Source organism: Daphnia carinata, chromosome 6 (genome assembly GCF_022539665.2).
Source record: "Daphnia carinata strain CSIRO-1 chromosome 6, CSIRO_AGI_Dcar_HiC_V3, whole genome shotgun sequence".
Lineage (NCBI taxonomy): Eukaryota > Metazoa > Arthropoda > Branchiopoda > Diplostraca > Daphniidae > Daphnia > Daphnia carinata.
The window spans coordinates 3,971,167-3,995,406 of NC_081336.1; the positions used below are offsets into that span (position 1 = coordinate 3,971,167).

Consider the following 24,240-nt stretch of genomic DNA (forward strand, 5'->3'; position numbering starts at 1 on the left):
GATAAACGATAGACCAATGGAAACAATGCTTACCATCATAGGTGGCAAAAACAATAAAGATGAATTGAGCAAGCTAAATAAAAAAAAAAATTGATAAATATAATGAATGAACACAGCGAATACAGACAATGAAAGAAACAAATTTTGGAAAAAATATTTTATAAAAAAAATTTTATTGACAATTCTCTGCACATCAGAATTATTTTTGCAACTTTAAAAAGGCACAATAGCCCTTTCAAAAGTTGCCGTCAACCCAGGCAGGGGGAGACACTGCCTTGTTGACCCACCGGGGAGATTACCCGGTGATTGGCTAAGAGAAGCCGGAAGAAGAGCCGAAGATTTGGAACATTTTTACTGGAGCGATTAACCTTTAGTTCGGATTTGTGGTAGCCACGTCGCCCTCCGTGAACACATCATCGGACTAGGCGGACCCCCACGTCCCCTTTCCGGCCAGAGCCCTCCAAACCTCGGTATATGTTATTTTTATATATACCGTACAGTAGGGGCATGACCCCCTACGGGCTTATTATGAGTCAAGGGGAAACGGGGCTACGGAAAGGAAGGGAGCCCAGATATGCACTTCAATTTTTTAAATATAAAATACCGTCTCGGGAATCCGAATGAAGTATAGAAATGTCATGTCATCCATCCAATCATTACAATTTATTCAGTGTCTTGCCCCAACCAAGAATCTTTTCAGATCCAATGTTACTATTAACCTATACTGAGAAAAGAAAAACAACACCATTAAGCATCTCAATTGTTGCTCATGTGACTTACATGACTCATAGATTCAACTTCTGGCAGAAGCTTGGGAAAGGCCATACAAATTGCAGATGAAAATCATTGTATAAGGCTCTTGAATGATAAAATAGCACCTGTAGCTTGTTGCATTGTTGATAGTTGTGTTCCCAGTATGCTGAAAATCCTTTCCTATTGGATAATTTTTTTTTTGTAGATTAGACATGGTTGGCAAAAAGGAGGAGAAATGCTTTGTCATAAATTCAAAATTTTTTCAAGAAAATTCCTTTCATACCTTAAGAGTCCATGTATGATGTTCATCGCTGCAATGCCAGCGAAGTAAAACATCTTTAGGGCCATTTAAGTACCCAGCTTCACCAACACTCTGAACGTAAAGGACAAGCTGTTCTTAGCAAGAGAAGCAGAATTATTTGAGGCTTCTAGCTGTGACAGAACTATAAAGGATTGCTGTTACACAAGATTCATTTACACAAGATGGTACTTCTCATTAGACAACATGCATACTCTATTACTTTACCTCATACCTTAATGGTAATGCACTCTCAGTGTTTTTTCAACTGTAGGCTCACTCTTCCATCCTGTAACACTTCCAGACTTGACTTGATCCCCTGCTAAAATTCTGTGAATGCAAAATAATAGCATTAAAAATACTTTTTTGGTAGACAAAAAACCGAAAAGTACCTAATCCATGTTTGATGTTGAACTCATGCCATTTCTGGGTTTCCGAACCACACCCATTTTCGGCAGTCTTTATGGTAATATTAATCAAAGCCACATGTACCACTATGAAATGGATGTTGAAAAGCAAATAAAAACCTGTTGAGATGGATATCAGGAGAATCAGAATAGATCTCAATCAACTTCAGTTATTCTTTTCCCTATAGTACTTAGTGACATAGCATAACAGATATACCTGCCTCAATTCAGAACCATAGACCAACGGAAAAGAACACAGAAATGTAGCTGTGAAAGCAGATCACTTTAGAACAAAGGATCAGGTATAGATCATCTAAGAGTAGACCTAAAATGCAAAGACAAAAATATTGGGCATAATTGCAGCTTACCAAACATAGTAGCAAAATAAAATAATTGTCAAAGAAAGACATATGCACACTTGGGTTGGCGAATGGGTAAGTCTGATGCAATGTATGGCAATCCGTTTTACCCCTGCCCCCCCCCCCCCCCTCCGCAAAAAAAAAAATATAAATAAAAATATCGGCCTTACTTTCTGTTTTACTGCTACCCACCGGTAGATGGCGATAGCAGTGAAATAGAAAAAAAGGCCAATATTTTTCTTTTTTTGGGGGGTAAAACGGATTGCCATAATCGATTCCCTAACTTGTCAAAAATTGTATGCGTGCAAAAGTGATGGATTTATGCATGAACACTATTTCTTTTAATTTCGTTTAGGTATTAATTGTAAACACGTGTTGCCACGAAATTATCCAAAAAAAAATTATATGTATAAATACCGGAGTTCTTGCTCAATGGTTGAGCATCGGGTAACTATGCCGATAGTCTAGGGTTCGATTCCCCAAATTGTCAAGTTGAAATATGAATCTAAATAATCTGAAATTTGACACAGCACAAAAACGCGGTGCCGTGAATGTAGTTGGTTATATGAAGTTATATCATTTGTGCGCGGTTTTAAATTTAGGACTTACTTTAGGGTTTTACTTTAGCGTATTGAAGATGTAACATCAGTGTTAGCTCAGTGGTAGAGCGTCGGATTACTTTGCTTGATATCTTGGGTTCGATTCCCAGCAAAGACGAGCATATATATGTGTTACATGCAACAATTAATATGGGTAAAACATTCACACAATTGCCAATGAAATAATATGTAGAGATGTAATAAAAGGAATAAACAAAAATAAGTTTCATATCTAAAACAAAAGCTTTTTGTTTTTTGCGTCAACTACGGTAAGGGAGGACCCTACTCAGGAGTAGAGTCTCCCCCTACCTTAGTTGATTCACCGGGGAGATTACCTGGTGCGTGGCTAAGAGAAGCCGGAAAAGAATGAAGAGTGATGATCGGACAAGTTTTTACGTGAGCGATTAACCGTTATTCGGATTTGTGGGTAGCCCCAAAACCCTCCAATGATATCATAGAGCCAGGGGAACCCCCACGTCCCCTTTCCGGACAGCGCACTCACAACCTTTACTGCTGATCACAGTAGGGGCATGATCCCCTACGGGCTTATTACAAATCTAGGGGAAAGGGGGCCACAGAAAAGAAGGGAGCCCAGATATGCACTTCAAATTTAAAACAAAAATACCATTACATGTGAGAAATCCACTGGATCCGGAGATCTTCAGTCTTCTTTCAACTATTATCATCTTTTTACAGCAAGCCTCCATCAATATCCTCTTCCATATCGTGGTCGATATTATTTGCTGCAATTCACTTCGCGTGCGTCATGTGGGCGGTTGCTGGGGAAAATTTCGTGAAAGAATTTCTGCATAGATTATAAAAATTGATCACTAATGATTCACATTTCACAGTCAAAATTAATAACTAACTGAAAAACAATTTTCTACTTATCTCGTATTCGCCTTCGGAGACACCGATATTGTCAAAATTATTCCCAACAACCGTCATCCTTGTTTTTCGCCTGAGCAACATGTGATAACAAACAACAGTTACCTAAATTACGATGTCGATTTCCATGTTGAATAGTATTAAGCTTTTACCTAAAATGGTAAGATCCAAGTTCGCTACCAGACAACAATCAGGTCATAAATGTCTCATAATTTGCACGTCTTTTAGGTACACACCTACACAAATAAACGTGACCCGCGTCCCAAACCGTTGCGGTGGCTCATACCCTAAACGGATAACATTTGGAAATTTATGGTCTGAATATTGGTAGTGAATTTTCAAACAATTACCTAGATTCATGACCGTAATTCCAAGTTTTCATACAAACCATAACGATATGATCTACTGACTTGCAACTAATCCAGTTTAGAAATGTTTTTAGCTGTTTCGCGGTAATCTTAGCCTCGTTAGGCTTAAAATGCAAGTTGCCGTGCATAAACGTACCAAACGTAAAGGTAGATTGATTACCAGAAACTTACGTCCATCTTCGACGAATGTTACCAAATCCAGTGGCTAGAGCACCAACCTACTATTTTTATGAATTCACAATTGGATATGCTATTGAATGCCAAAGAATTGTAAAAAATAATACGTGGACGAGGAGAAGTTAAGCTATTTAGACACGACTTCTTCGGTGATTTTTCATAGTATTCATATTAAAAATATCATAGTAGACAGGAGGTGTTGGTATATAATTCATTCAACGTAGATGTTTTCTTCCACACCTACAAGAATGAATAAGTTAAAAGTAAATATCAAATTTTTCACATAATGGGAGAAACTTACCTCAGCTAATACTGGTGAAATTTTATTTTTAAAAATACATGTTGAACAAAACGTCAAATTTAACAACCATAACTGTGTAAAGAGTATAGATGTAAAAGGCAACCTTGTTTCAAAAATAAACTGTTGTTAGAAAGCTAATAATACCATTTAGACAAGACAACCATCAGATTTCCCAATTTTTCCCCAAACTTCAGGTAACCTACACTAGTTTAATCATCCAAAATAACATAAAAAGTAAGATGCTGGCAAAACCAGTGTCTTCACAACAGACAACTACACTTAACTTACTACCAGCCACAAGAACCCAAAAGAAAATCAATTAGTGATACCAAACAGTTATTAGCCATCACTAATAAAAGTACCTCCTTCACATGCAAGAAATTTCCACATCTAAAATCAATCTTGCAACTGGCACTGGCACATACTGAGAGCTTAGAAACCCAACAAATTCACTCCAGGGAAAGAATGGTGATTTGCGAGTAGACAGGGCATCACCTGAAATAATAAATAACCATGTTCAAAATAGTAAGTTATGTAGAAAAAAGGTGTAAATGGTGGACAAAATCTCTACTAAGATCAGATTGAGGTGAAAACTTGAATGCTTAATGTCCAACATTCATTAGGATTCAAAGTATCGACTCCAAAACGACACAGATATATCCATTTGTGACGATCCACATGGATATATCACCTAGTTGACAGAAACAACTAGTAACTTTCTTAACATTGCTAGTTAAAAAAGCCGACGCTAACGTTATTCGAGGAATCTGTTGTGAAAATATGGACTTCCGAAAGTCGAATTCAACACATGTGACGTTCGCTAAAATACAGAAGGATAAAAAGTATTAAACAACGTCCGTTTTCCACGAATTGTCAAAAAAGTGCAATGTGCAATTTTCTAGTGTTGGGGATAAAAAAAGCCGACGTTAACGTTATTCGAGGAATCTGTTGTGAAAATATGGACTTCCGAAAGTCGAATTCAACACATGTGACGTTCGCTAAAATACAGAAGGATAAAAAGGAAAAAAAACATTACGTTAAACAACGGCCCGTACTTTCCACGGGGCTCTATTGTCAAAAAGTGCAATGTGCAATTTTCCAACCAGGTGGTGCTGCTGTGGTAATTGTGCTCTATCGGGTAATTTGAAAGGTAAAATCGCTGGGTTAACAAAAAAATCAATAACTTAATCGAAAACAGCATTCAACTTTGATTATGCCGTATGATTTTTGTCGATCGTCCAAATTAGAAATTTGGCAAAAATCGGTCCACCGGTGTACCGTTTTTTTTTGCTTACCGTAAAATAGTTTACCAGCATGGCAACACCGTCTTTGTTGTGTCTTCATTTTGTCATTTCGCGCCTTTGTTTTTATTCAGAACATATGGAGCAGGAGTGATAGGTTTTATGAAAATAAGTATTACAACGTTTGTTTTTCCCTCCCCACGTTTTTCAAAATCCAGTAAGCAAATATGATCCCTCAACTGATCAATCGGCAATATGGATTGACAACTGGTAAGAAGTTGTCTCGCTTATGAATAGTAAAGTAAACTGCTTGGTAAACGTTATTGATATCGCACAGGAAAAGAAGAATTTCCAGTTGATTTCTTGTTAACAAAGCTAAAGTGTCATCAAGATGATGAATATCCAGGGATATATTCTACCTCAAATTCTGCACCAAGTTCAGATTTACTGTATGCTTGTAAATTTGCTCAATCAACTGGTTTTGAACACATTGTTGCACTTGCGAATGAAGATGGGAAGATTGCTTTGCAAGACACCAATATTGTGGGAAAGTCAAGGCCCATTCATGGATTTCAGGCACATGAAAATGCAATATTTGATCTCTGTTGGGCCCCATCAAAGTGGCAAATCGTAACTGCTAGTGGCGACCAAACTTCAATTCTTTTTGACATTGGTAGTAGCTCAATCAGTCCAATTTCCATCTTTAGAGGTCATACAGCAAGCATAAAATCAGTTGACTTTTCCCCAACAAATTCATGTAAGTCTGCCCTAGAAATTATTTTAGATTAAATTATTTTCACATGTTAAAAAATATATATTTCTTCAGCTTTGTTTGCTTCTGGCTCTCGTGATGGTTCCATAATGGTCTGGGATATTAGAGGAAGCTTCCAACTTAAAGCTGAAAATGTCATTAAAAATGCTCATCCCATTCAAGGTGAAACTCATCTCATTTTTTATAATGATAAATCAGTGATAATGTTAACACTTTTATTATAATAGCCCTTGCAGAAGTGAAAACTTCACGTACCAAACGGAGGGCCACCCCCAGTACTACCTCTGGTGTTAGCAGCGTCACTTCAGTCTTGTTCCAAAACGATTACACCCTTATAAGTGCGGGAGCAGCAGATGGGTAAAAGCTTTTTTTTTTTTTCATAAGTTATCTTTGAGACGCGACTTAATTGCAAACATTTTGTTTTAGAAATATTCACGTTTGGGACCTCAGGAAGAATTATACTGGTATGTAACCTGGACGTTTCCGGTAACTAGAAAAAAAGATACTAATATCGCCTTTAATTGCCTTCTATAGTGTACAAAGGTGATCCGTTACCGAAAATGTCAATTCCTTATGGTGTATTCACGTGCCGAAGTGGAATAGCCAGCCTTTCACTAAATCCAGGGAAAACCCTTCTTTATGCTGGTGCGATGGATGACGTTATTTACGAATTTAACGTTGCGTCGTATAATGAAAACCCAGGTATTTGAAAATCAATTTTGTAAAGGTCTAAGTTGGTAACTTTACCCATCTGATGATAGTCGGTGTGTATGGTGGGCATGAACAGCATTCGTTTTACATCAAATCTTGTTTGAGTGGCGATGGCAAGTACTTAATTAGCGGATCTAGTGATGACCACGCATACATCTGGAAAATCGGTGCAGGCCCTCAGCCACTGCTCAAACTCGACGGTCACGGTGCGGAAGTGACTTGCGTTGCGTGGTCTCCCAGCAACGTTCCAAAAGTATATAAAAATTACAGTTATCTTAAATGAATGGACCTCGATAACAATTTTTTTTTAGGTCATCACGTGCGCAGATGACGTTCGGCACCGGATTTGGAGAATTAACACAGCAAAAGAAGCTCACCATACAGAAAACGTAAATGAGATCAGAGGACGTGCTTATAAATTCGATGCTCAAACTCCTATTCCCAAATCTTGTGAAGAAGTTTTAAATAGGCTGAAAAAGAAGGTCAACAATGTACCTTCTTTAGGCTGCAAAACCCCCAAGTCAATCCTTAAGATCAACCAAAATACTCGCATGCCCAATAGAACCCCCGATATTCCCGCTAACTCTCCCTGCCCATCAAATGAACGGCTATCAGTTTACACACCCCGAATGGCACTGTCGCCCTTAAAAAGTATTAATGAACTGACTCCAAGTCACAGTGGCAATAGTAGTAATTTTAACCGAGCCGCGGCCTCCCGTCGACTAGAAATGGATGAGGCAAGTTATGCTTCTCCTACTAGAGACCTCCCTAACTACGTAGCTGATGGGTTGTCTCCGCACAGTAGAACCAGGTCTGGCACAAAGAGGAAAAAGTTAGATTGGCTCACTGATCTCAGTCGGAAGATAACTCCGAATTCACATTCTAAAGGACGAAAGATCAAATAAATTGCAAATCAAACGTAATAATATTCTGCCACTGTAATTTACCGAATGCCTTTTTTACATAAATAAAAGAACGATTTTCCCTTTTACTTATTTACCTTTTGATTCATTTTCAATAGTTGAACTACGGTTTCATGAAGAAGTGTGAGGTTAAATTTTTTGCTAACTCGCTCAAAAATGGCCAAAGTTTGCAACAAATTTGAGGAAGATTGCAATAGCTGAAACTCACCTGCACAAGAGCAAAACTGAGATAAGTTCTCCCGTTTGATCTACATAAAAAAGTTTAGCATGGATTAAATAATAATTTCTACGAATATGAAGATGAAAAGCAAATAGTACCTGTTTGCATTTTTTGCACTGCAAATCCTGCAATACAAAGCTCATGGTTTTCCGGTTGACTACATCTAACAGCATGGATTCAATTTCATCACTGTCGTAACTGGATTTACAAAGCGGGCATTGCCATGTAGGTCTGTTAAACAATAGGCAATGTTAGATTTTTGATATCATCACTTTTATATCATTAAGAAAATAATTACATTCCGCGATCTTCTGACTCGTGTGGATCTCTGCATAAAACGATGTCTCGGCAGTGATTACAAGTAGGGCAAATATCTTCCGGTAAAATAAACGACATGCACGAATCTTTCCATTCGGCATCTTGACTAAACTCTCCAACTCCAATCAGTTTGAGGAGATTTCTTCGCAATTTTGTGACCTCTTCCTCGATATTAGGGTCTAACTGAAACACGCGACAGACGGCTTTGACGAATTCTAGTGAAGGGTTACTCAGTCCATCTGTGCCATGGTGACCCTGCAGCTGTTTGTGAAGCTTTTGAACAACACGGAAAAGATGTTGAGCGATCTCTTGGTCGATGAGTTCACGCGTAAATTCTTTTAGGGAATCCGGAGTTGGACCAACTTTACTGCGCTGTGTCTGTGAAGATTGGATGCGTCGTACTGGCGTGGCACCGGGCATGCGATCGCCATAAGATTCTGCCAAGTGGTCATGAATAGCTGAAATGTATGTGGCAATTACGGTGTTGAAATACTCTTGACAAGGGGGATCTTCTGGAAAATATTTGACTACGTCCCAGTTCATTTCTACGGCCGTTCCTTCTTCTTCCTCATCTTCAGTAAAACTAGTGTCTACGGTACCTTCTAGCGGAGAAAATGGTAATGAATAAATGAAATTTATTAAAAAACAGAAAAGCGAAAGCAAAATAAAAAAATGTGTGCCAACCTTCACCCTCCTTTGTAGAATCTGTCTTTCCTTTAACACCACCGTAATTAGCTGGATCGAGCCAAACAAGCAATTGCCAACAATGTTGAACATTCAACTCCAGGCTACGGAAAAGTTCCTTCTGGTGCAGACTAGCACACACAAAACTTATGTACGACAAAGCATCAGGTATGCGCCGCTTTTTGGTGCCCAAGACGATTCGGCCAAAGTCAGCGTAGACGACGGTGGCTCCTAGTCGCTGAAATTCCGCCAACAGCTGAACGAAATACTTGCGCATTAGATTTTGAAGCATACGGCGCAATGCTGGATCCTACACAAAATGTTTTTTATAATTATGTAAATAAAATGAAATGAAATGAATATTTGTTTACATAAAGTAAAGCTGAGGGGCTGCGCAACCATCTGTAGAAATGAATAACTGGTACGAAATGAAAATTGCATTAACGACGTACACAGCCATAATAAAAAAAAATCAGCTAATGTTCATTGTTTTACCTTGGAAATCAGCAAACACATTACGATGAACTGATATATCTCGAAGCCAGGAAGCTACCACTGATTTTAGAACTCGAAAGACTGTCGCGCACATGGCTGACTCGCTGTAACTGCTAAGCTCTGGGCCGCTAGTATCGTTGAGCATGTCCTATTTACACCAGAATGATCCACGTGAATCGATTATTACTTTTAACTGAAAAATCAAAAACCTTAAGTGATGTTTGCGGCACGTCAAAGGCAGTGCTTGAGCTTGTGCCTTCAATGTCCAAAACATGATGTGACTGTAACAAGGTTGTGACTGCCAACGCATCGACGTCCATCTCAACACACACATTGCTGTATACGCCGGGATTGTTGACTACCAGCGTTGTCGTAGCATCCTCAACTTCGGTAACGAGTCGGTTGTCATCTGCCTCTTTGCCGCCGAGATCAGGTCGTGCAGTCGGTGAGCACCAAAGAACACAATTGTTGCGGATTAGATGGCGGGCGAAAAACAAATCAGCGCCGAAAAGATTGGCGTCAGATGGCAAATTTCCAATTGGAATATGAAAATAACGGCATTGCTCCAGGTTGGCATCGAGGACGGAGCGTAGGCGAAGAAAATGACGCAAACAAGCTTTTGAGCCTATTCTCTGCCAGTCGAGCACATTGTACAAGCCATCAGGATCAGTGCTGTGGATGGGAACAAGCGGGAATTCATTGAGAGTTTGGATTTGCGAGGCAGTCGTAGATAAATCCTGAGGAGACTGGATGGCCACAAAAGTTGGCCCTCGTTTTTCATCTTTGTATGCTTGCAACAAACGGTTCATTTGACGGTAGACTTGGCGAATATCGGTTTCCACTTGAATAGAAAATGAATAATCTCTAGCAGGTACTGAACTTTCATTAATATCAGCCTAGAAACAAATAAACTATTAAAATCGAAAGTTAGGGTAACGTAAAGAGACCCAAATTACCTGCGATAGTCTTTTCAATCGTTCCTCATTGTAAAGATTTGCCAAATTTGGCATTTGGTTGGTTCGAACCGTATCAACGATGAAAAAATTGGCCTAAGAGGATTGGCATGATGATAAATGTTTACAATGAAAATTTTTACATTTAAACACTTACCTTTTTGGCTGGTGGGGAGAACAGCACCAACATAACTTTATTTCCACTTTTATAATGGTAAATGTACAGATACTTTAGTGTGTCGATCCCTGACTCCAGGTAGGGGTGATGAGCCAGCGTTTTAAATGTCAGCTGTGATAAATTGAAACTTTCGGTATCACCGGTTGGAATAAAACGCTGACTCCTGTCGACGGCACAAACACACCCAAGTTGCACTAACACGCGAAAATCGAGCGGTACCTTTACAGGAAGTAATAAATTATTATAAACTTTTGCAGCGACAATCTTTAAAATGCTTCAAACCTGGGTTTCGTAAATTCCAGCATTGTCTGAAGTAGACAAATCAGCCATTAACTGATTAAAATTCTGTTGGTAGACTTCTTCGGGTACGCTATATTCGTACAGATTATAAACGCGATGGGAGCGAGGAAGTATCCGGTTTACCTTTCTCCAGATGGCTGATTCACTAGTAGCTTCCTTTTCTAAAGGTTTTTTCTTATTTAGGTAAAAAATACGCGGAACGGTTAATCGGATCTGGTGAAGTTCGTTGCCAACCAAAGCCCATAATCGAAACATGCCAGGCTGTGATGTTTCCATCACTTGCAGAACTTGCCACATCGAGGACAAAAGAGTTTGCTGGGCGCGTCGCAAGAATCCTCCTATGTTGGTCCGTAATACTCCTGCGCAAGAATTTCCTCCGGGGTTAGACGTGGAAGATGCTCCTGTATTGCTATTTGCTTCTTTTCCGCGACGAGCCACTCTCTGTTTTATCTGAATGGCCCACTTCTTTTTGTGATAGCGAATCCAAATTTCACGCTCTTCTCCTCCAGCTTTGCCCATCGGTGGTGGAGGGCCAAGTATTTCACGCCAGTTTTTATCCAATTCGTTGGCAGATTCGCTAACATTTCGTTTTCTTTTGGAGGTCACCGCCGGTCGCTTGGATCCAATACCATTGCTTCCACCCATATCTTCCATGTCTCCTACGACTGCTGAATCTCCTGAACCAGGATCATGAATTGGCTTTGTGGTGGTCTAGAATTTAACAATCAGGTTATGACAAGACTATTGTTGTTTTTCGTAATAAAAATCATGTATACCTTAAAAATTTCATTAATCCGTCTTTGCTTCAGGACATCATTCTTTTCCAGCATTCGTTTATGAAGCCAGTCCGGATGTTGAACTCTGGGAACAGGGTTGGAGACGCCTTGCAGTGCGGCTGGAATGGTAATAATTTTTTGGATGCAACCACCAAGACGTTCAATGTAGTAATCCCAATCCAGAATAGTTCGAATGTCGAAATCCGTCAATGAGTTGTCCTTTAACCATTTTTTTAAATAATGACGTTTGACACTAGGCTCAGATTGAAAAATCGCCAAGGGAACAGCCCTCTCCGTTACAGGAGCACCTGTAAGGAATGAAAACGTTTAAGGTATGGTCACACAATTAAAAAGAGCGATGAAACATACCTTCTGGTTTCTTGGAAATGATGAAACGACAACTTAATCCAGCGTCTTTAACCATTTGATCACCCAAAAATTCAGCCAATCGTTTAGCTGTACTAATTGACGTTGATTTTTGTCCGCCGTATTCTTCTAATTTACGTGACATGGAGCGATTCTCTGAAATCAACTCAAATAATTCAGAATCGGGCAGGTTCTCAGCTTTGCTATACAGCACGTCAAGCCAGTAGTCTGCAATTTTAGCCACCGCTTGATAGCACGTTTCAAGTACGTATCACCTTGAAAAACATCTGTTAAACTCCGTAATTTACGATATCGCTTTTGTTAGTCTTTACCTTTGAGAAAAGCTTCAAATACAGACGACTGAAAAATCTTTATAAGCTGAAGCTCTCCACGCCTTTTCACTTCAAACCCTTTCAATTCGGCAAGACTACCATCAAAGTTAAAAACGGCATAACGTTTTTTTAATTTTTTCCCTTCTTCTTTTGATGCAGGTAGTATCATTGCTAGATACGGACCATCAACTTCGAAAAAAATTGAGTTTTCGTCCCGTTGGATGTAGCTCAGGTTTTCAGGATCTACCAATTCATGGTACTGATTGTTTGTGAACGCATCCTTAACCATGGCATTCAAAATGGCACCTAAATTAGCAAGTGTAGATTAAGTATTAATTCAAATTTTTAATAACGGGATAGCTCAAGCCTTACCTGGATATGATATGGTTATCTTTGGTTTCTTGGGATTTGAGGTTTTGATCACGTAGTTTTCCGGAAAAGATGATGGTAAAATACACCAAATACCATCGGTGTCAAGTTCCAGAGGGCGACCAATCTGTTCTATTAGTTCTCGAGCTTTTCGAATAATGCCAGCGCCCGTATGACACACAATACCAGCCATCTCCATGCTGTGCCAACGAGCACCTTTTCTCATGACGTAGCCGTAGAAAGAGTTGAGAATACATTTGTGAGCCAACTGCAGGGAGTCATAAAGAACTTCACGATTTTTGGCCGACTTTATTTCCCCTGCATCACCAAGCGCAATCGCTTCAGCAATTTGCTTCTTCGCCGTCTTATTCAAATTTTTATACTCATATCGTCGATCACGGAAAGCTCGAACGGTATCGACGTAAAAGCTGTTTTCCTATTCAAAGTAAAAATGTTTTCTTCACATCAACTTTGGAATGTTTGACGTTGTTAAACCAACCAACCTTTTGACACACAGTCTGCTGCCGCTCTTCCGTGCGAGTTACGTGAACTTTCTTGTAGGCTTTGCGGCAGTATTCGGAAAGACGCTGTTTCTCTTTAGCAGATTGTTCTTCGCGACTAAGTTGGTGGAAAGCTCTGGTAGGCATCCCGGGAAGGATTGGTGGAAATTTTTCGTTCTCCAGCTGCTGCTGGATGCGTTGAAACTCACCACGCGTGGCTGGCATGAAATCACCGCGCCTTAATAACAAATATTTTCTTTTATGGTGTGCAACATTTAGGATAGTTGAAATTTATTCTTACCACATCCACGACATGTTACGTTGGCACTGAGCATCAGGCTGATTAAAATCGCATGATGCGCAAACACTTTCGTCAACCATCGCAGAAGGTTGATGACGGTTAGTCAGAATAATATTTTGATACATAGCACCGACATCCAAGTGATAAATGATAGGTAACTCAATTCGGTTTGGAGCATCGCGAAGACCGGTGAGTTTTTCTTTAATATCATCAATAACTTCATCTAAATTCGTGACTTGCTCGATAGGAACCTACCACACAAGTCAAACGTTAGGCAAAAATCCACTACAAGTTGTAAAGCTCACTACATACATGTTCTTCCTCTTCTACTGCATGCTTAATTGTCCGCTCGATACCTTCAAGGAGCGTGTCAAAGGTATCAGGGATCAACCGGAATCTACATGGAATGTTAGAGCGAAAAACTCCTGACTCGAGAGCTTCAACGTGACCACCGACGTAGGTTTCAGTGTCAAGGAGGTAACCGTCTTCAGTCCACTTCTGGAGCATGGACACTTGTTTGTTGGGGAAGACAATATTGGCACGGAATGCTTGTACCATCAAAAGCGACTCGCACAAAGTTCCAGAACCTTTACGCAAGACTTCATCGGGTTCCATAGGAATGATGGTACACAAGGCGAAGATGAAAGGATGGACGTACTTTATGTACAGATAATAAGTAGCCACGGCATCAGACACTGAATAATTAGCCATGCTTGAGGCTGTTCTGCGGCCATTCGACACATTTCTTCTGGATCCAATTCCACGGGATCGTAGCGTAATTTGGCTTTTGCCACGGCCTTTAGATTTTGCGAGCCCACCGGCAGATAAGAATCACGTTTCACCCAGTTAAAACAATCCATGTGGATTGAAGGGCGACAGCTATAAACGCCCTCTTCATCACGTTCCCAGCCAATCATTTTTGCCATGTTCATATCATGGAATGTAGCGCGAGCCTCCACGAACGACCAATCGAAGAAATCACCGTTGTACGTGACGATAATGTGAGGTTTCACTTGAAGGATGTGATCCAAGAAGAGCTGAATTAGAGACACTTCGTTAAGCTCGTTGAAAACGGTGAAGAGTCCTTCAAATTCAGGTTTTGGTGTATATTCAAAATCTTCAACATCCGCTGAGACTAATCTATCTCTCGATTAGTTATCAAGTAGCCCTTAAAAGTAAATATACGTTTAAGAGGTTTAACATCACCAACCTATTGTTAAAAAACAAAACAAACAAAAAAAACTTTAGAAACATACCTGCCCGTCAATCATGTACGAAATCATGAAAATTTGATCGGTGGCTGGATCGGGGAATTTTAACGGCAACTTTGTGGTTTCGATATCAAAAGCAAGTACAATGGTGTCAGGAGTGTCAATGATATCGTCCCGGCGAGTAATAGACATCGTTTCGGATCCTTTAAATTTAACTGCGTACCACAAGCCAACGCAGATGTTCATGTCAATCGAGACACGAATGTGGTATGGGACGTCGTACTCTCTAGTTGTAAAGAAAATTAGTTTAATGAATTTGACAGGTTGTTTTTAACTTTCAAATACCGAATATCTATAATATTATCCATGGTATCGGTGACTTTCTTATTCATCTCATCTTGCTCTGTTTCGTTTTGGCATTTAGCCATCATGTCCGAATAAGCTGTATTAGTCCGAGAACTGTTTTTGCGGGCATGCGGCATAATTTCTTTTCTCACTTTCATCAGGTCAGTCACACACAAAAAGGACAACTTTAAATAGTGTTGCTTTAAACCAACTAAATGATTTGGCTTAATATACAAAAGGATTTATTAGAAAATATGAATAGCTGAGATGAAAGCTGATAGCTTACCAAATCCAAATCTTCCTTTGTGCAGTGCTCTACACTGGCAATAATTCCAGCAAATTTTTTCCCAAGAAAGCTGGGAACTTCTTGAATACATTCTTTTTTAGGTAAGATGTAAAAATATGGTTTAAAATGCAGAGAGGCTTTAAAACGTGAACCATCATCTTGCACAAAATAGTAGTCTACTGCACTAATCAGTTGTTGGGATGCATCAAATATCTCAGTCTGAAAAAAAGAATCAACAGGTAGTACAGAGATATACAGAAAAAGTTTGTTGACAACCTACTGTATGCATGTTGATGAGGTATCCAATTTTTTCCCCTGATTCTTTTGGAGCAGAAAATCCATACTTCTCATCAATAGCCTTGTTTTCATTGACTCTTATAATACGGGATTCAGCTTGATCTTCTTTTCCCCTAAATAATAGATTTGCACAATTTCTAGTTAAAAATTCTCTCTTTAACATAGCTCTCACAATACCCAGTATTTTTCTCTTTGCCGCCCTTATCTGGTCTGTACTTTCCAGTATTCTGATACACCATTTTCATCAAAACATATACACACACTATTAGCCTACATACGATTCTATATTATTATGCTGCTAGAACAATTTTAAATCAGAACGCAGAATACGAGAAACTATCACGTTTCTTTTCACTTTTATTATAACTGGAGAGATTTTAAAGAGCCACGTGTAGCTACTTTTATTAAAGTTAAATAACTTTACACATTGTAAAACAAAGTAACACTGACAAACCATTCGGCAAACAGTAGAAAAATGACATTCCCGCTTTTTCGGTCTAGAACCACTGTTGCCATATCGATAAAAATTAACGTTACATGTGGCCGCCTTAGGGCTCAGCCCCGATCCGGCTCTAATCGGGGAACCCACCCAACCCACGCTCTGGAAAATAATGATAACGTCGACTTCTGATTCATCAGCTAGAAGATCGGTTTGTAATTTTACTTATCTTTACAGAGAACGAGATTCCATTTTTTGATGTACCAATTTTTTCTCTAACACAAAGTTGCTTAAAACTCACAGCTCTTAAAATTATCGGAAAAAGGAATAATGTAGTAAAGGTGGCAACGGATGTCTTGATAAACGGAAACTGAAACAATACGAAATCCAAATCCCACATTTTGCTTAGAATTTACTCTTGGTCAACACGAAATGCGAAATACTGTATGAAGAATTTCTTAAAAATTGTATTTTTTGAGAAAATACTAGCCACTGTAAGACCGAACTTAATTTTCTCCACCGGAATCACTGCCTGATGATTCACTGGAGTCGTCGCGATCATCATCTTGTGAAAGAAGTTGCTGGGTGGAGAGCGAAGAAGATGACACTGATGGAGCGACACTATCGACCGGTGGCGCATTGTTTTTTGTCGTTTCTTCTTCTTGGGTTGCTGGAGTGGATTCTTTCGCCATTTTCCATGCTTTGGCCATAGCCAGAAGCTTGAGATTAGGTTTCGTAGCTTCATCTTCTGGAAAGATGTAGTCAAAGTATTCCTCCCATCCAGCATCGCTCTGTCGAAACGTATTGTTAGCCTTAGTTTGTCATAACCAAGGATTCCATCACTTACCCCGTCTTGTGTCTGAATGCGCCTTCTCTTCTTCACACGTCTAGGCATCAAGTTAAGAACTGCGTTGCGTGACGCCTCATCTCCATGTTCATATTCAAACTCCTGCCATGCCTCTAACAACATCAATCGTTCCTCTTTGTTGGTAGCAACCTCCAGACCGACAGACTGGGCGATAGAGCGTAACGATCTGGAAAGATAAATGGGTAAGATGTAAGTAGGCGTTTCAAGCAAGAACTTTTCTTTAAAAATTGTCCCACTTATTAGCCCGTTGAAAAACTGCTCTAGCGGCTGCAACAGGTAGGCTCGGATCTTCTTGTTGGGAAGCTGCCAGTGTGAGCTCGAATTGAGCAAAACTCATCCAGACTTTGACGTGTTGAGTACGCTCAAGAAGTCGTTCGTATAACGCTCTGGCTTTATCGCTTTCTTCTTGTTCGATTTCAAAATCGATATAAGCCTGCAAAAACAATAACAGATTTTATATTGTCGGCTTTTAAACTGTAAGTTCTAAACAAACCTTCCAGAGGATTTCCGGCATATCTAGCAAAGGCTGTTTGATTGCTAGCTCGTAGATACCTCGAGCTCGATCTACGTCTCCTAAGAGAGTTTCAAGTTCTGCGAATTTCATCCAGGTTGTGCAATTTTCCGGACCATTTTGAAGAAATTTTTCATACAACGTCCTACAACGATCAAATTCTCGAAGTTGGATCTCTAAATCAATGTACCCGCGAAACAACTTGTTCTACAACGAACAGAAGAACTTACAATTAGCTCAGTTCGTAACAAGAATTTGATTTGTTTTTTAAGGCGAGTCAAGAGTAGCATAAATCGAAATTCTTGCACGATATTTACCTTGGGGCATTTGCCAATCGCAGTTCCCAATATCTTACGGGCTAGTTGCAAATTCTTTTGTCGAACTTCGAAATGGGCATAAAGAAGCCACATTTTAGCGAACGTAAAGTTGCGATGGGGGATCAACTTGAGGCACGAATCATAAACTTGTCGAGTTTTTTCCATGTCTTCCGCTTCTAATTCTTCAAACAGAGCATAGTTGATCCATAAATAGATATAGCGGCGCCAATAAGATTTCTCAGCTACTAGTGGGATATTGGCGATGGCTCTTTCGTAAGTGTCCCGAACTACCTCAATGTCCGCGTCACCTGGGAATTTGGAAAAACATTTTAGATATCAATCCTTAAAACTGTAAACTATTGTAAAACTATACCTTCACTTTCCAATAACCGGAGATAGTCAAACCAAGCATCATAATTCGATGGGTTTTCTTTGATTTCCTGTTCATACTGAAATTTTCGCTTACTGACAATAACATCTTCAATGGCATCACGCTCTCCGAATTTTTTCTGATGAATTGTATACGCTTTATATAATTCAGCCGCCTTGTCTTTTGACATGTGTTCTAGTGCAAACTTATAAATGGCAGTTGCTCGTTCATGTTCTTTTTGTCCCTCTTCGAATTTTGAAAAACCAATAAATAGCCGTTCATCCATGTGGTCATCACCGTAGAAGTCAACAGCCCGTTCGTACACTTGACGGGCGCCAATAATATAGCCATTTCTTTCTTCAAACCTGGCATACTTGATCCAGTTTTTCACTTCAGGATGCACATAAACGAAACGCTCAAAAATTGATCGAGCTCGATCCAGTTCTTTGTATCTAGTGAGAATAACAACAAATCAGAATGCTTTCTAGTCATCTAAGAAGAATGCAGGACTACCACCATTCACTTTTTTTACCTTAATTCAAAATTGATGTATGTTTGCCATGCTTGCTCATCTGGTTGCCATTCCATCCATCTTTCAAACACTTGACGACATCCTGCAATATTGGCAAGCATTTCCTCCATATAAGTGTATTTGTACCAAAACTGGTTTGCTCTGGGCAAAATTGTAACAGCCCGGTCCCACAAGTTTCTTGCATGATTGACTTGCTTATTTTTCATTTCCATTTCTGAATACTAAAATTGAGTTGAAATATACAGTATCCTTTTTGTTTTACCAATTGGGATGAATTACCTTCAGCCAAAGGGTAATATTTCGATGATCTACATCTAGAGCTCGTTCAAACACACTTCTTGCTCTTTGTATTTCTTTTTGGCTTTCTTCCCACTGTGCATACTTGATCCAATTGGTAATGACATTACGATTGCGGCGGAGAGCATCTTCAAAAGTTTTCCTTTTTTTGTACTGGTAATCTGCTAATTCATCAGGATCTGAAATTTTTTGTTTAGGAGGCTAACAAATGGAATAGTTAAAACTGAATCCCCCTGAAGTAATTTTGGAATATACTTACAGGTGGAACAATTTCAAGATCACGTTCCTTGGCTTCTCGAAGCAACTGCTCGGCAGTGATTTGAATTTCTGCCGGTGTTTTGTTTTTAACCTGAAGAACATGTGTCAACTAATGCCTTAAACTTTTCTGAAGTTTTATCATACAACCTTTGCAACTTTTGGCGGTTTTTGAGCTTTGCCGAATCCCCCCGAATCCATTTTTGAATAGCTTACTAAGCAGGTACTTAAGAAGGAAATTAAAATATGTCGACAAGCGATAGCCGACAGGTAAAAAGCCAATTGAAACGCAACTGATGCTTAGTTTGACTTGAAGTTTGACGAATGGTGGCGAACAGACGACGAACACACCCAGGTTGTCATTTCAACTAATAGAAAATGATTGCGCGACTACCGATCTCACCGTCCCCGAGCCCCGACTCCCCCGACCCAGACGCTTTACGGGTTGCGGGATTGCGGCCTTGTTCCATTTGCATCTTACGTTTCAGCGTTCCATTCCTGAAATTAAAGCCTTGCACTTAGATTGTAAGTTTGTATTACAAAAAATTAATAAAGATTATGACTCAATATCAATAAACCCACATTCAAGTAATATCGATATTTCATTTCCCACAAAATAATCAAATTTTGAAACGATTATAATATCATAATAATTATGCTATGGAATTAAATACGTTCCCGACTACAAAATGCAACTAGCATATTCGTTCATTTCACGCTGCAAGTTCAGGCGGACAATCAGGTTGCCGGTTGGGATGGGCCTTGATAAAAGGTTCAAGAATTTCAAGATTTTTTTCCACCCGAGCAACATTGGCAAACTGTTCTACGTTCACTTCAAATCTAGTAAACAGGAATTAATAAAATAAGAAGAACAGCGCTAATGTTTGCTATATTTTTACCTTCTTGCGTTGTACAACTGTGGAACGAGACAACAATCAGCAAGCGTGATGTCATCTCCAACACAGTACTTTCCACTGCTACCTTCTAGTACTTTTTCCAAAGCTGAAAAATGCAGTATGGACATAGACATTAATATTACAAATGCTTCTTTTTTTACGTCTTCTACTTTTAAATTAAATAATAAATATTAAACCTACCAATAAGACCTTTTACAATCCATTTTGAAGCCCAATCTTTTTGTTTTGATTCTTCAAACTGTTTAAGCACTGACAAATTCTGTAAGGGCTGGATTCCAGAACCAATGATCTCACATATCTCCCTCACTTTGAAACGCTGGAAAGTGTCTTGTGGTAACAATGGCCTGGAGGGGTATGACTCTTCTAAGTATTCCATAATTGCAACCTACAATACAAATAGTATAACATAATTATTAAATGTTCTTGTGACACTAGGATAAATTATAAATATCTATACATTAAATGACTCACCGACTGTGTCAAAACTTTGTCTCCAATAGTCAGTGAGGGAACTTGTGCCATAGGATTTAGGACTTTATAGTCATCAGCATTCTAAGTCAAACAAAAACAGTATATACAGGAAACTGTTCAAATGGGAGAGCAAGTGATGGTGTATCATTGGTATGAGCATCATACCTGCTGTCCACCGCCCTTTACCAAGTGCACAGCTTTGTATTCATATTCAATTTCTTTCAACTCAAGAGCTAAAAAGAAGCAATTAGTGACAGCCACAACAGGAAAATAGTTTGGTCAATAGATATTTATACCTATACGTACTCTCCACGAACACGAACTGCGAAAATACGAGTACAAAACAACCTAAAATACATTACAAATATGAGTGTTCATACGATGATAACAAATCAAAACAAAGCTTGTTTCAATCACCGTGCTCATCTTGTCGACGATTGGGAAGCCCGGGAATTTTTGTGTTGTTGAGAAGAACTAACAATGCCTTGTATCAACGGAATCTTAACGAAATTTATGCGATTAGACTAACAACCTTCAAGGTCAACGACGTCTTTTCCTTTGCACGATGAGAATACCCTTCAGGGTTCGAATGTGGCGGCACTGCGTCGTAATCGGCTACAAAACTCGTCTGCATTTCCTCATGCGGTATGCGCATGCACAGCATCCTAAGGATTAAAACCAGCCTTTTAAATAAACGTTTTCAAGGAATGCTTATTGTTTTAATTACTTTATTTTTTCAGTTAGCTCCCATATCAAGTGTTATGACAGGTAACCACCTATTTTTAAAAATTCACATTCGTTTATTTTATTACTATTTTAACGTAAGGAGGTAGGTCTAAAATCAGGAATAACTGGCGTTTGTTAATAAGAATAATACGTATACAAAGTGAAATTACTAGACAGCAACAATTCCGGAAACTTTCCTCGTCTGTTATCGCTGAACTTGACGATGGTTTTCCCTTTGACCGTGACTTCCGCCATTGCTTCCGGCCACGAAACCAAGTTGGAAACTTATCTGAAAATGGTTAGTAACACATTGATTTTTCAAGAATTTAGTTGCCTAAACATGCAGTGCACTAGCAGTTCGCTAACTTTATATTTTACTTTATTGTTCTACATCCTATTCGATTTTACCATCGCTCTTGATGACTGGCAGGGGGCCGCTATTCGCTGGGCAAAAAATTGCGATTTCCCAGGAAACAACATTGCAAACCAAATCGTCGGCGGTGATCGTTGCGGAACAATATGCCAGAATACCATAGCCGACTGTACACATTTTACATTTACTCTTTTCCAGGTATAGAATGTGATTGTAATAAAATGGTTTGACTTAACATTTGCTTGGTCAAAGAATCAAGATAGGTTGCGAAAAGTTCTCATTTAACCCATAAAATCATAGGACATGTTGTTAACATCGCCAAATCATGAAACAGATTAAAGCAGAGTGGATATTTAAATAGGGTGGTACCTGTTGGTTCAAATCGGGACCCGTTTTACCTTCCCAAGCGATTCCCCTCGATAGCCCTGGAAGTATTTGTGGATTTCTGGCTATCTCATGGACACATGAAATCGACTTGGCATGGTCACATCATTGCACCTTTCCTAGTGGGGACTTCAAACACCAACCAAGCGAAGGGGCCCTGTGCGGAACGACGTGCATGCAACATCCGGAATGTACCCATTTTGTTTGGACCAATATTGAAGTGATGCGAAAACGCTTTGAAACCTATATATCTTAATATATATATATAGTATATATAGAATATTCAAGTCATTAATAGCCTCTCTTGACGCTCTGCATCTCCCATAACGATTTCAGGGGCAGGGTGGCATTTGCTGGCTAAAATCTGGTGGGGCCACTAAAGAAAGTGCCATTCTTACAGCAGGCGAGAGAGGCGCAGTTTGCGGCTATCGTTATGATCGTCCTCCAAACGGGAGTGTGCCAATAGTTACCACATCTGCTCCGTGGTTTGCAACAGACACATGTGAGTGTGTTTGTTAGTCCTGATAGTCATCTCCACCTTAGGGGATGGAATAAATTAATCTTACTTTTCTGTGTTACCATATATCCCCTAAGATAATTGAATAAACATTAAACAAAGGCATTTGTGATCTTAACATTGATGATAATGGTCAACTTTTGAGACAACTCACTTTTCAATTATTCATGGCCTTTTTTATTAGCTTTCCCACGAGGCAGCCATAAGTAATTCACTTTCAAGAGACAAAGAGCACAATGGGAAAAAAGGAAGCCTTTGTCTTGTTGGGAACTTTGGTAAACAGCTGACAACACATCTTGTGGATACATTACGTAAATATACCTCGAAAAGGCGAGAAAATCAAAGTTAGTTTGGTGCAAAACAATACCTCGCCAACTGAAAACTATTTTCATTGTCCATGTCGGATTGCTCTCCTCGTGGGACGAATCTCCATGAATCTATTGGTATCTTCAATCAGCTATGCGACGTATCTGCAGGATATAATTCCCTCGTTAAGTCCGCATCATCTTTTTTTTCCGAGAAACTCGCACCCCACTAATGATGAAGCTGCCACAAACGCCTCCTGCAAGCCCAGGGGGAACTTTACTGCCAACGAAAGTTCTACGGGAATTGTAGTCTGCTGCTTAGTTATGGATCACTGATGTTGGAGGTTATCTCACATATAAGAAATCTTCTGAAAGGCGTCGTTAAGTGAACGACATTGGACGAACGCTCGACACAATATCACCAGCACTTCGTAATGGATCTTGGAGCTCTTTTTCCCGCTCTTGTGTTAATGAGATTGTCAAGAGTTTTTTCTTGCGTTAGCAACAACCATTGCCAGATTGCGGAAATGCTTTACATACTTGGAAAAAGGAGTGGACTTTGCAAGGAAATCGTGGGATTAGTGATATTCGTCCAAACATACTAAATGTTTAAACTAACACGAAATTTGTAATTATTTCAAAATTAGCGAATCGACAATGAACGTTTTACAAAAATGCAGCTTAGACAAATGTGTCGAATCGTATACGTGCAGTTGTAAGTTTAGTTGATGTAAAATTGCCGTCAGCTTGTCTCTATGACACATACGGCGTACCGAAAATATGATGCGGGAAAAGGATACGTCAGTCCTACGTATCACGGCTAACGTAATTATTTTCTCCGAGTTGCCGTTGTTTCTCTTTTGCTGCGCTTAATAAAATTATGAACATCACAGTTAGATGGCATTTCCACTATACTTCAAAGAGTCTACGGATCCTTCGTAAAATTAATGCTAGTCTGCTAATTGCATAAATCTAAGATGACGTTATGAATAGATTTTCTTAAATGGTAGCAATGAGCATGCCAATATTTTAAAAACGATTTTTCTATGTGTAAAAAAAGACTTATTAGCGTGCTTTTGGTAGGGGGCAGTTATGAATGATGATTTTCTATACAATCTTCCATTCTCGTAGATTTTGGGTCGGTCGAAAAAACTGCAAATAATCGATCTAGCGCTATGGTTTGAAAAATCGATGTTCTTGGGGTGTACACGCTTGGCACCAGCGTCTGCA

The 24,240-nt window shown here is 39.3% G+C and overlaps 5 protein-coding genes across 5 annotated transcripts; 2 read left to right on the plus strand and 3 right to left on the minus strand.

Annotated features, from left to right (window-relative positions):
• Positions 1–5,513: 5,513 nt before the first annotated feature.
• LOC130690032 (protein lethal(2)denticleless-like) lies at positions 5,514–7,865 on the plus strand. The gene is made up of 8 exons (XM_057512993.2): positions 5,514–5,661; positions 5,729–6,148; positions 6,218–6,325; positions 6,391–6,520; positions 6,590–6,627; positions 6,698–6,865; positions 6,925–7,127; positions 7,186–7,865. Exons 1-8 carry the CDS (start codon positions 5,619–5,621, stop codon positions 7,777–7,779), a joined length of 1,704 nt encoding a protein of 567 aa, XP_057368976.1. The 5' UTR covers positions 5,514–5,618; the 3' UTR covers positions 7,780–7,865.
• Positions 7,798–16,196, minus strand: LOC130690013 (DNA polymerase epsilon catalytic subunit A-like). The gene is given in 24 exon segments (XM_059495694.1): positions 7,798–8,045; positions 8,116–8,248; positions 8,316–8,937; positions 9,020–9,329; positions 9,391–9,437; positions 9,515–9,662; positions 9,724–10,410; positions 10,471–10,563; positions 10,625–10,864; positions 10,928–11,656; positions 11,722–12,029; positions 12,091–12,357; positions 12,417–12,725; positions 12,792–13,224; positions 13,292–13,526; positions 13,590–13,840; positions 13,902–14,302; positions 14,305–14,725; positions 14,728–14,757; positions 14,846–15,086; positions 15,146–15,369; positions 15,432–15,650; positions 15,712–15,841; positions 15,906–16,196. Coding segments are annotated over 24 exon segments (6,729 nt in total). The 5' UTR covers positions 15,974–16,196; the 3' UTR covers positions 7,798–7,862.
• A 423-nt stretch (positions 16,197–16,619) lies between these two features.
• Positions 16,620–19,657, minus strand: LOC130690026 (crooked neck-like protein 1). The gene is made up of 10 exons (XM_057512988.2): positions 19,468–19,657; positions 19,322–19,411; positions 19,045–19,263; positions 18,766–18,986; positions 18,237–18,685; positions 17,864–18,171; positions 17,529–17,753; positions 17,272–17,468; positions 17,015–17,201; positions 16,620–16,958 (listed from the first exon to the last, which is right to left on the minus strand). Exons 1-10 carry the CDS (start codon positions 19,516–19,518, stop codon positions 16,674–16,676), a joined length of 2,232 nt encoding a protein of 743 aa, XP_057368971.1. The 5' UTR covers positions 19,519–19,657; the 3' UTR covers positions 16,620–16,673.
• Positions 19,658–19,898: 241 nt separating this feature from the next.
• Positions 19,899–21,224, minus strand: LOC130690056 (probable maleylacetoacetate isomerase 2). Its single transcript, XM_057513031.2, has 7 exons — positions 21,123–21,224; positions 21,002–21,053; positions 20,871–20,938; positions 20,706–20,786; positions 20,415–20,619; positions 20,217–20,319; positions 19,899–20,157 (listed from the first exon to the last, which is right to left on the minus strand). The coding sequence occupies exons 1-7, from the start codon at positions 21,129–21,131 to the stop codon at positions 20,031–20,033; spliced, it is 645 nt and encodes a 214-aa protein (XP_057369014.1). The 5' UTR covers positions 21,132–21,224; the 3' UTR covers positions 19,899–20,030.
• Positions 21,225–21,770: 546 nt separating this feature from the next.
• LOC130690054 (uncharacterized) lies at positions 21,771–22,815 on the plus strand. Its single transcript, XM_057513029.2, has 3 exons — positions 21,771–22,002; positions 22,166–22,408; positions 22,525–22,815. Exons 1-3 carry the CDS (start codon positions 21,772–21,774, stop codon positions 22,705–22,707), a joined length of 657 nt encoding a protein of 218 aa, XP_057369012.1. The 5' UTR covers position 21,771; the 3' UTR covers positions 22,708–22,815.
• The last annotated feature ends 1,425 nt before the right edge of the window (positions 22,816–24,240 follow it).

Bases quoted from the DNA above. Each gene is read 5' to 3' on its own strand.
- LOC130690032 (XM_057512993.2), top strand. From the start codon at position 5,619: ATGATCCCTCAACTGATCAATCGGCAATATGGATTGACAACTG. The intron at 5,662-5,728 runs GTAAGAAGTTGT...GATATCGCACAG, and splicing joins GCAATATGGATTGACAACTG to GAAAAGAAGAATTTCCAGTT. The intron at 7,128-7,185 runs GTATATAAAAAT...ATTTTTTTTTAG, and splicing joins CTCCCAGCAACGTTCCAAAA to GTCATCACGTGCGCAGATGA.
- LOC130690026 (XM_057512988.2), bottom strand. From the start codon at position 19,518: ATGGATTCGGGGGGATTCGGCAAAGCTCAAAAACCGCCAAAAGTTGCA. The intron at 18,172-18,236 runs GTATAGTTTTAC...CCAAATTCCCAG, and splicing joins CCGGTTATTGGAAAGTGAAG to GTGACGCGGACATTGAGGTA. The intron at 17,202-17,271 runs GTGGGACAATTT...TTATCTTTCCAG, and splicing joins GTTTTTCAACGGGCTAATAA to ATCGTTACGCTCTATCGCCC.
- LOC130690056 (XM_057513031.2), bottom strand. The intron at 20,939-21,001 runs GTATAAATATCT...GCTTCTTTTTAG, and splicing joins TTCGTGGAGAGTACGTATAG to CTCTTGAGTTGAAAGAAATT. The intron at 20,320-20,414 runs GTAGGTTTAATA...TGCATTTTTCAG, and splicing joins GATTGTAAAAGGTCTTATTG to CTTTGGAAAAAGTACTAGAA.
- LOC130690054 (XM_057513029.2), top strand. From the start codon at position 21,772: ATGCAGTGCACTAGCAGTTCGCTAACTTTATATTTTACTTTATTGTTC. The intron at 22,003-22,165 runs GTATAGAATGTG...ATATTTAAATAG, and splicing joins TTACATTTACTCTTTTCCAG to GGTGGTACCTGTTGGTTCAA. The intron at 22,409-22,524 runs GTGATGCGAAAA...TAACGATTTCAG, and splicing joins TTGTTTGGACCAATATTGAA to GGGCAGGGTGGCATTTGCTG.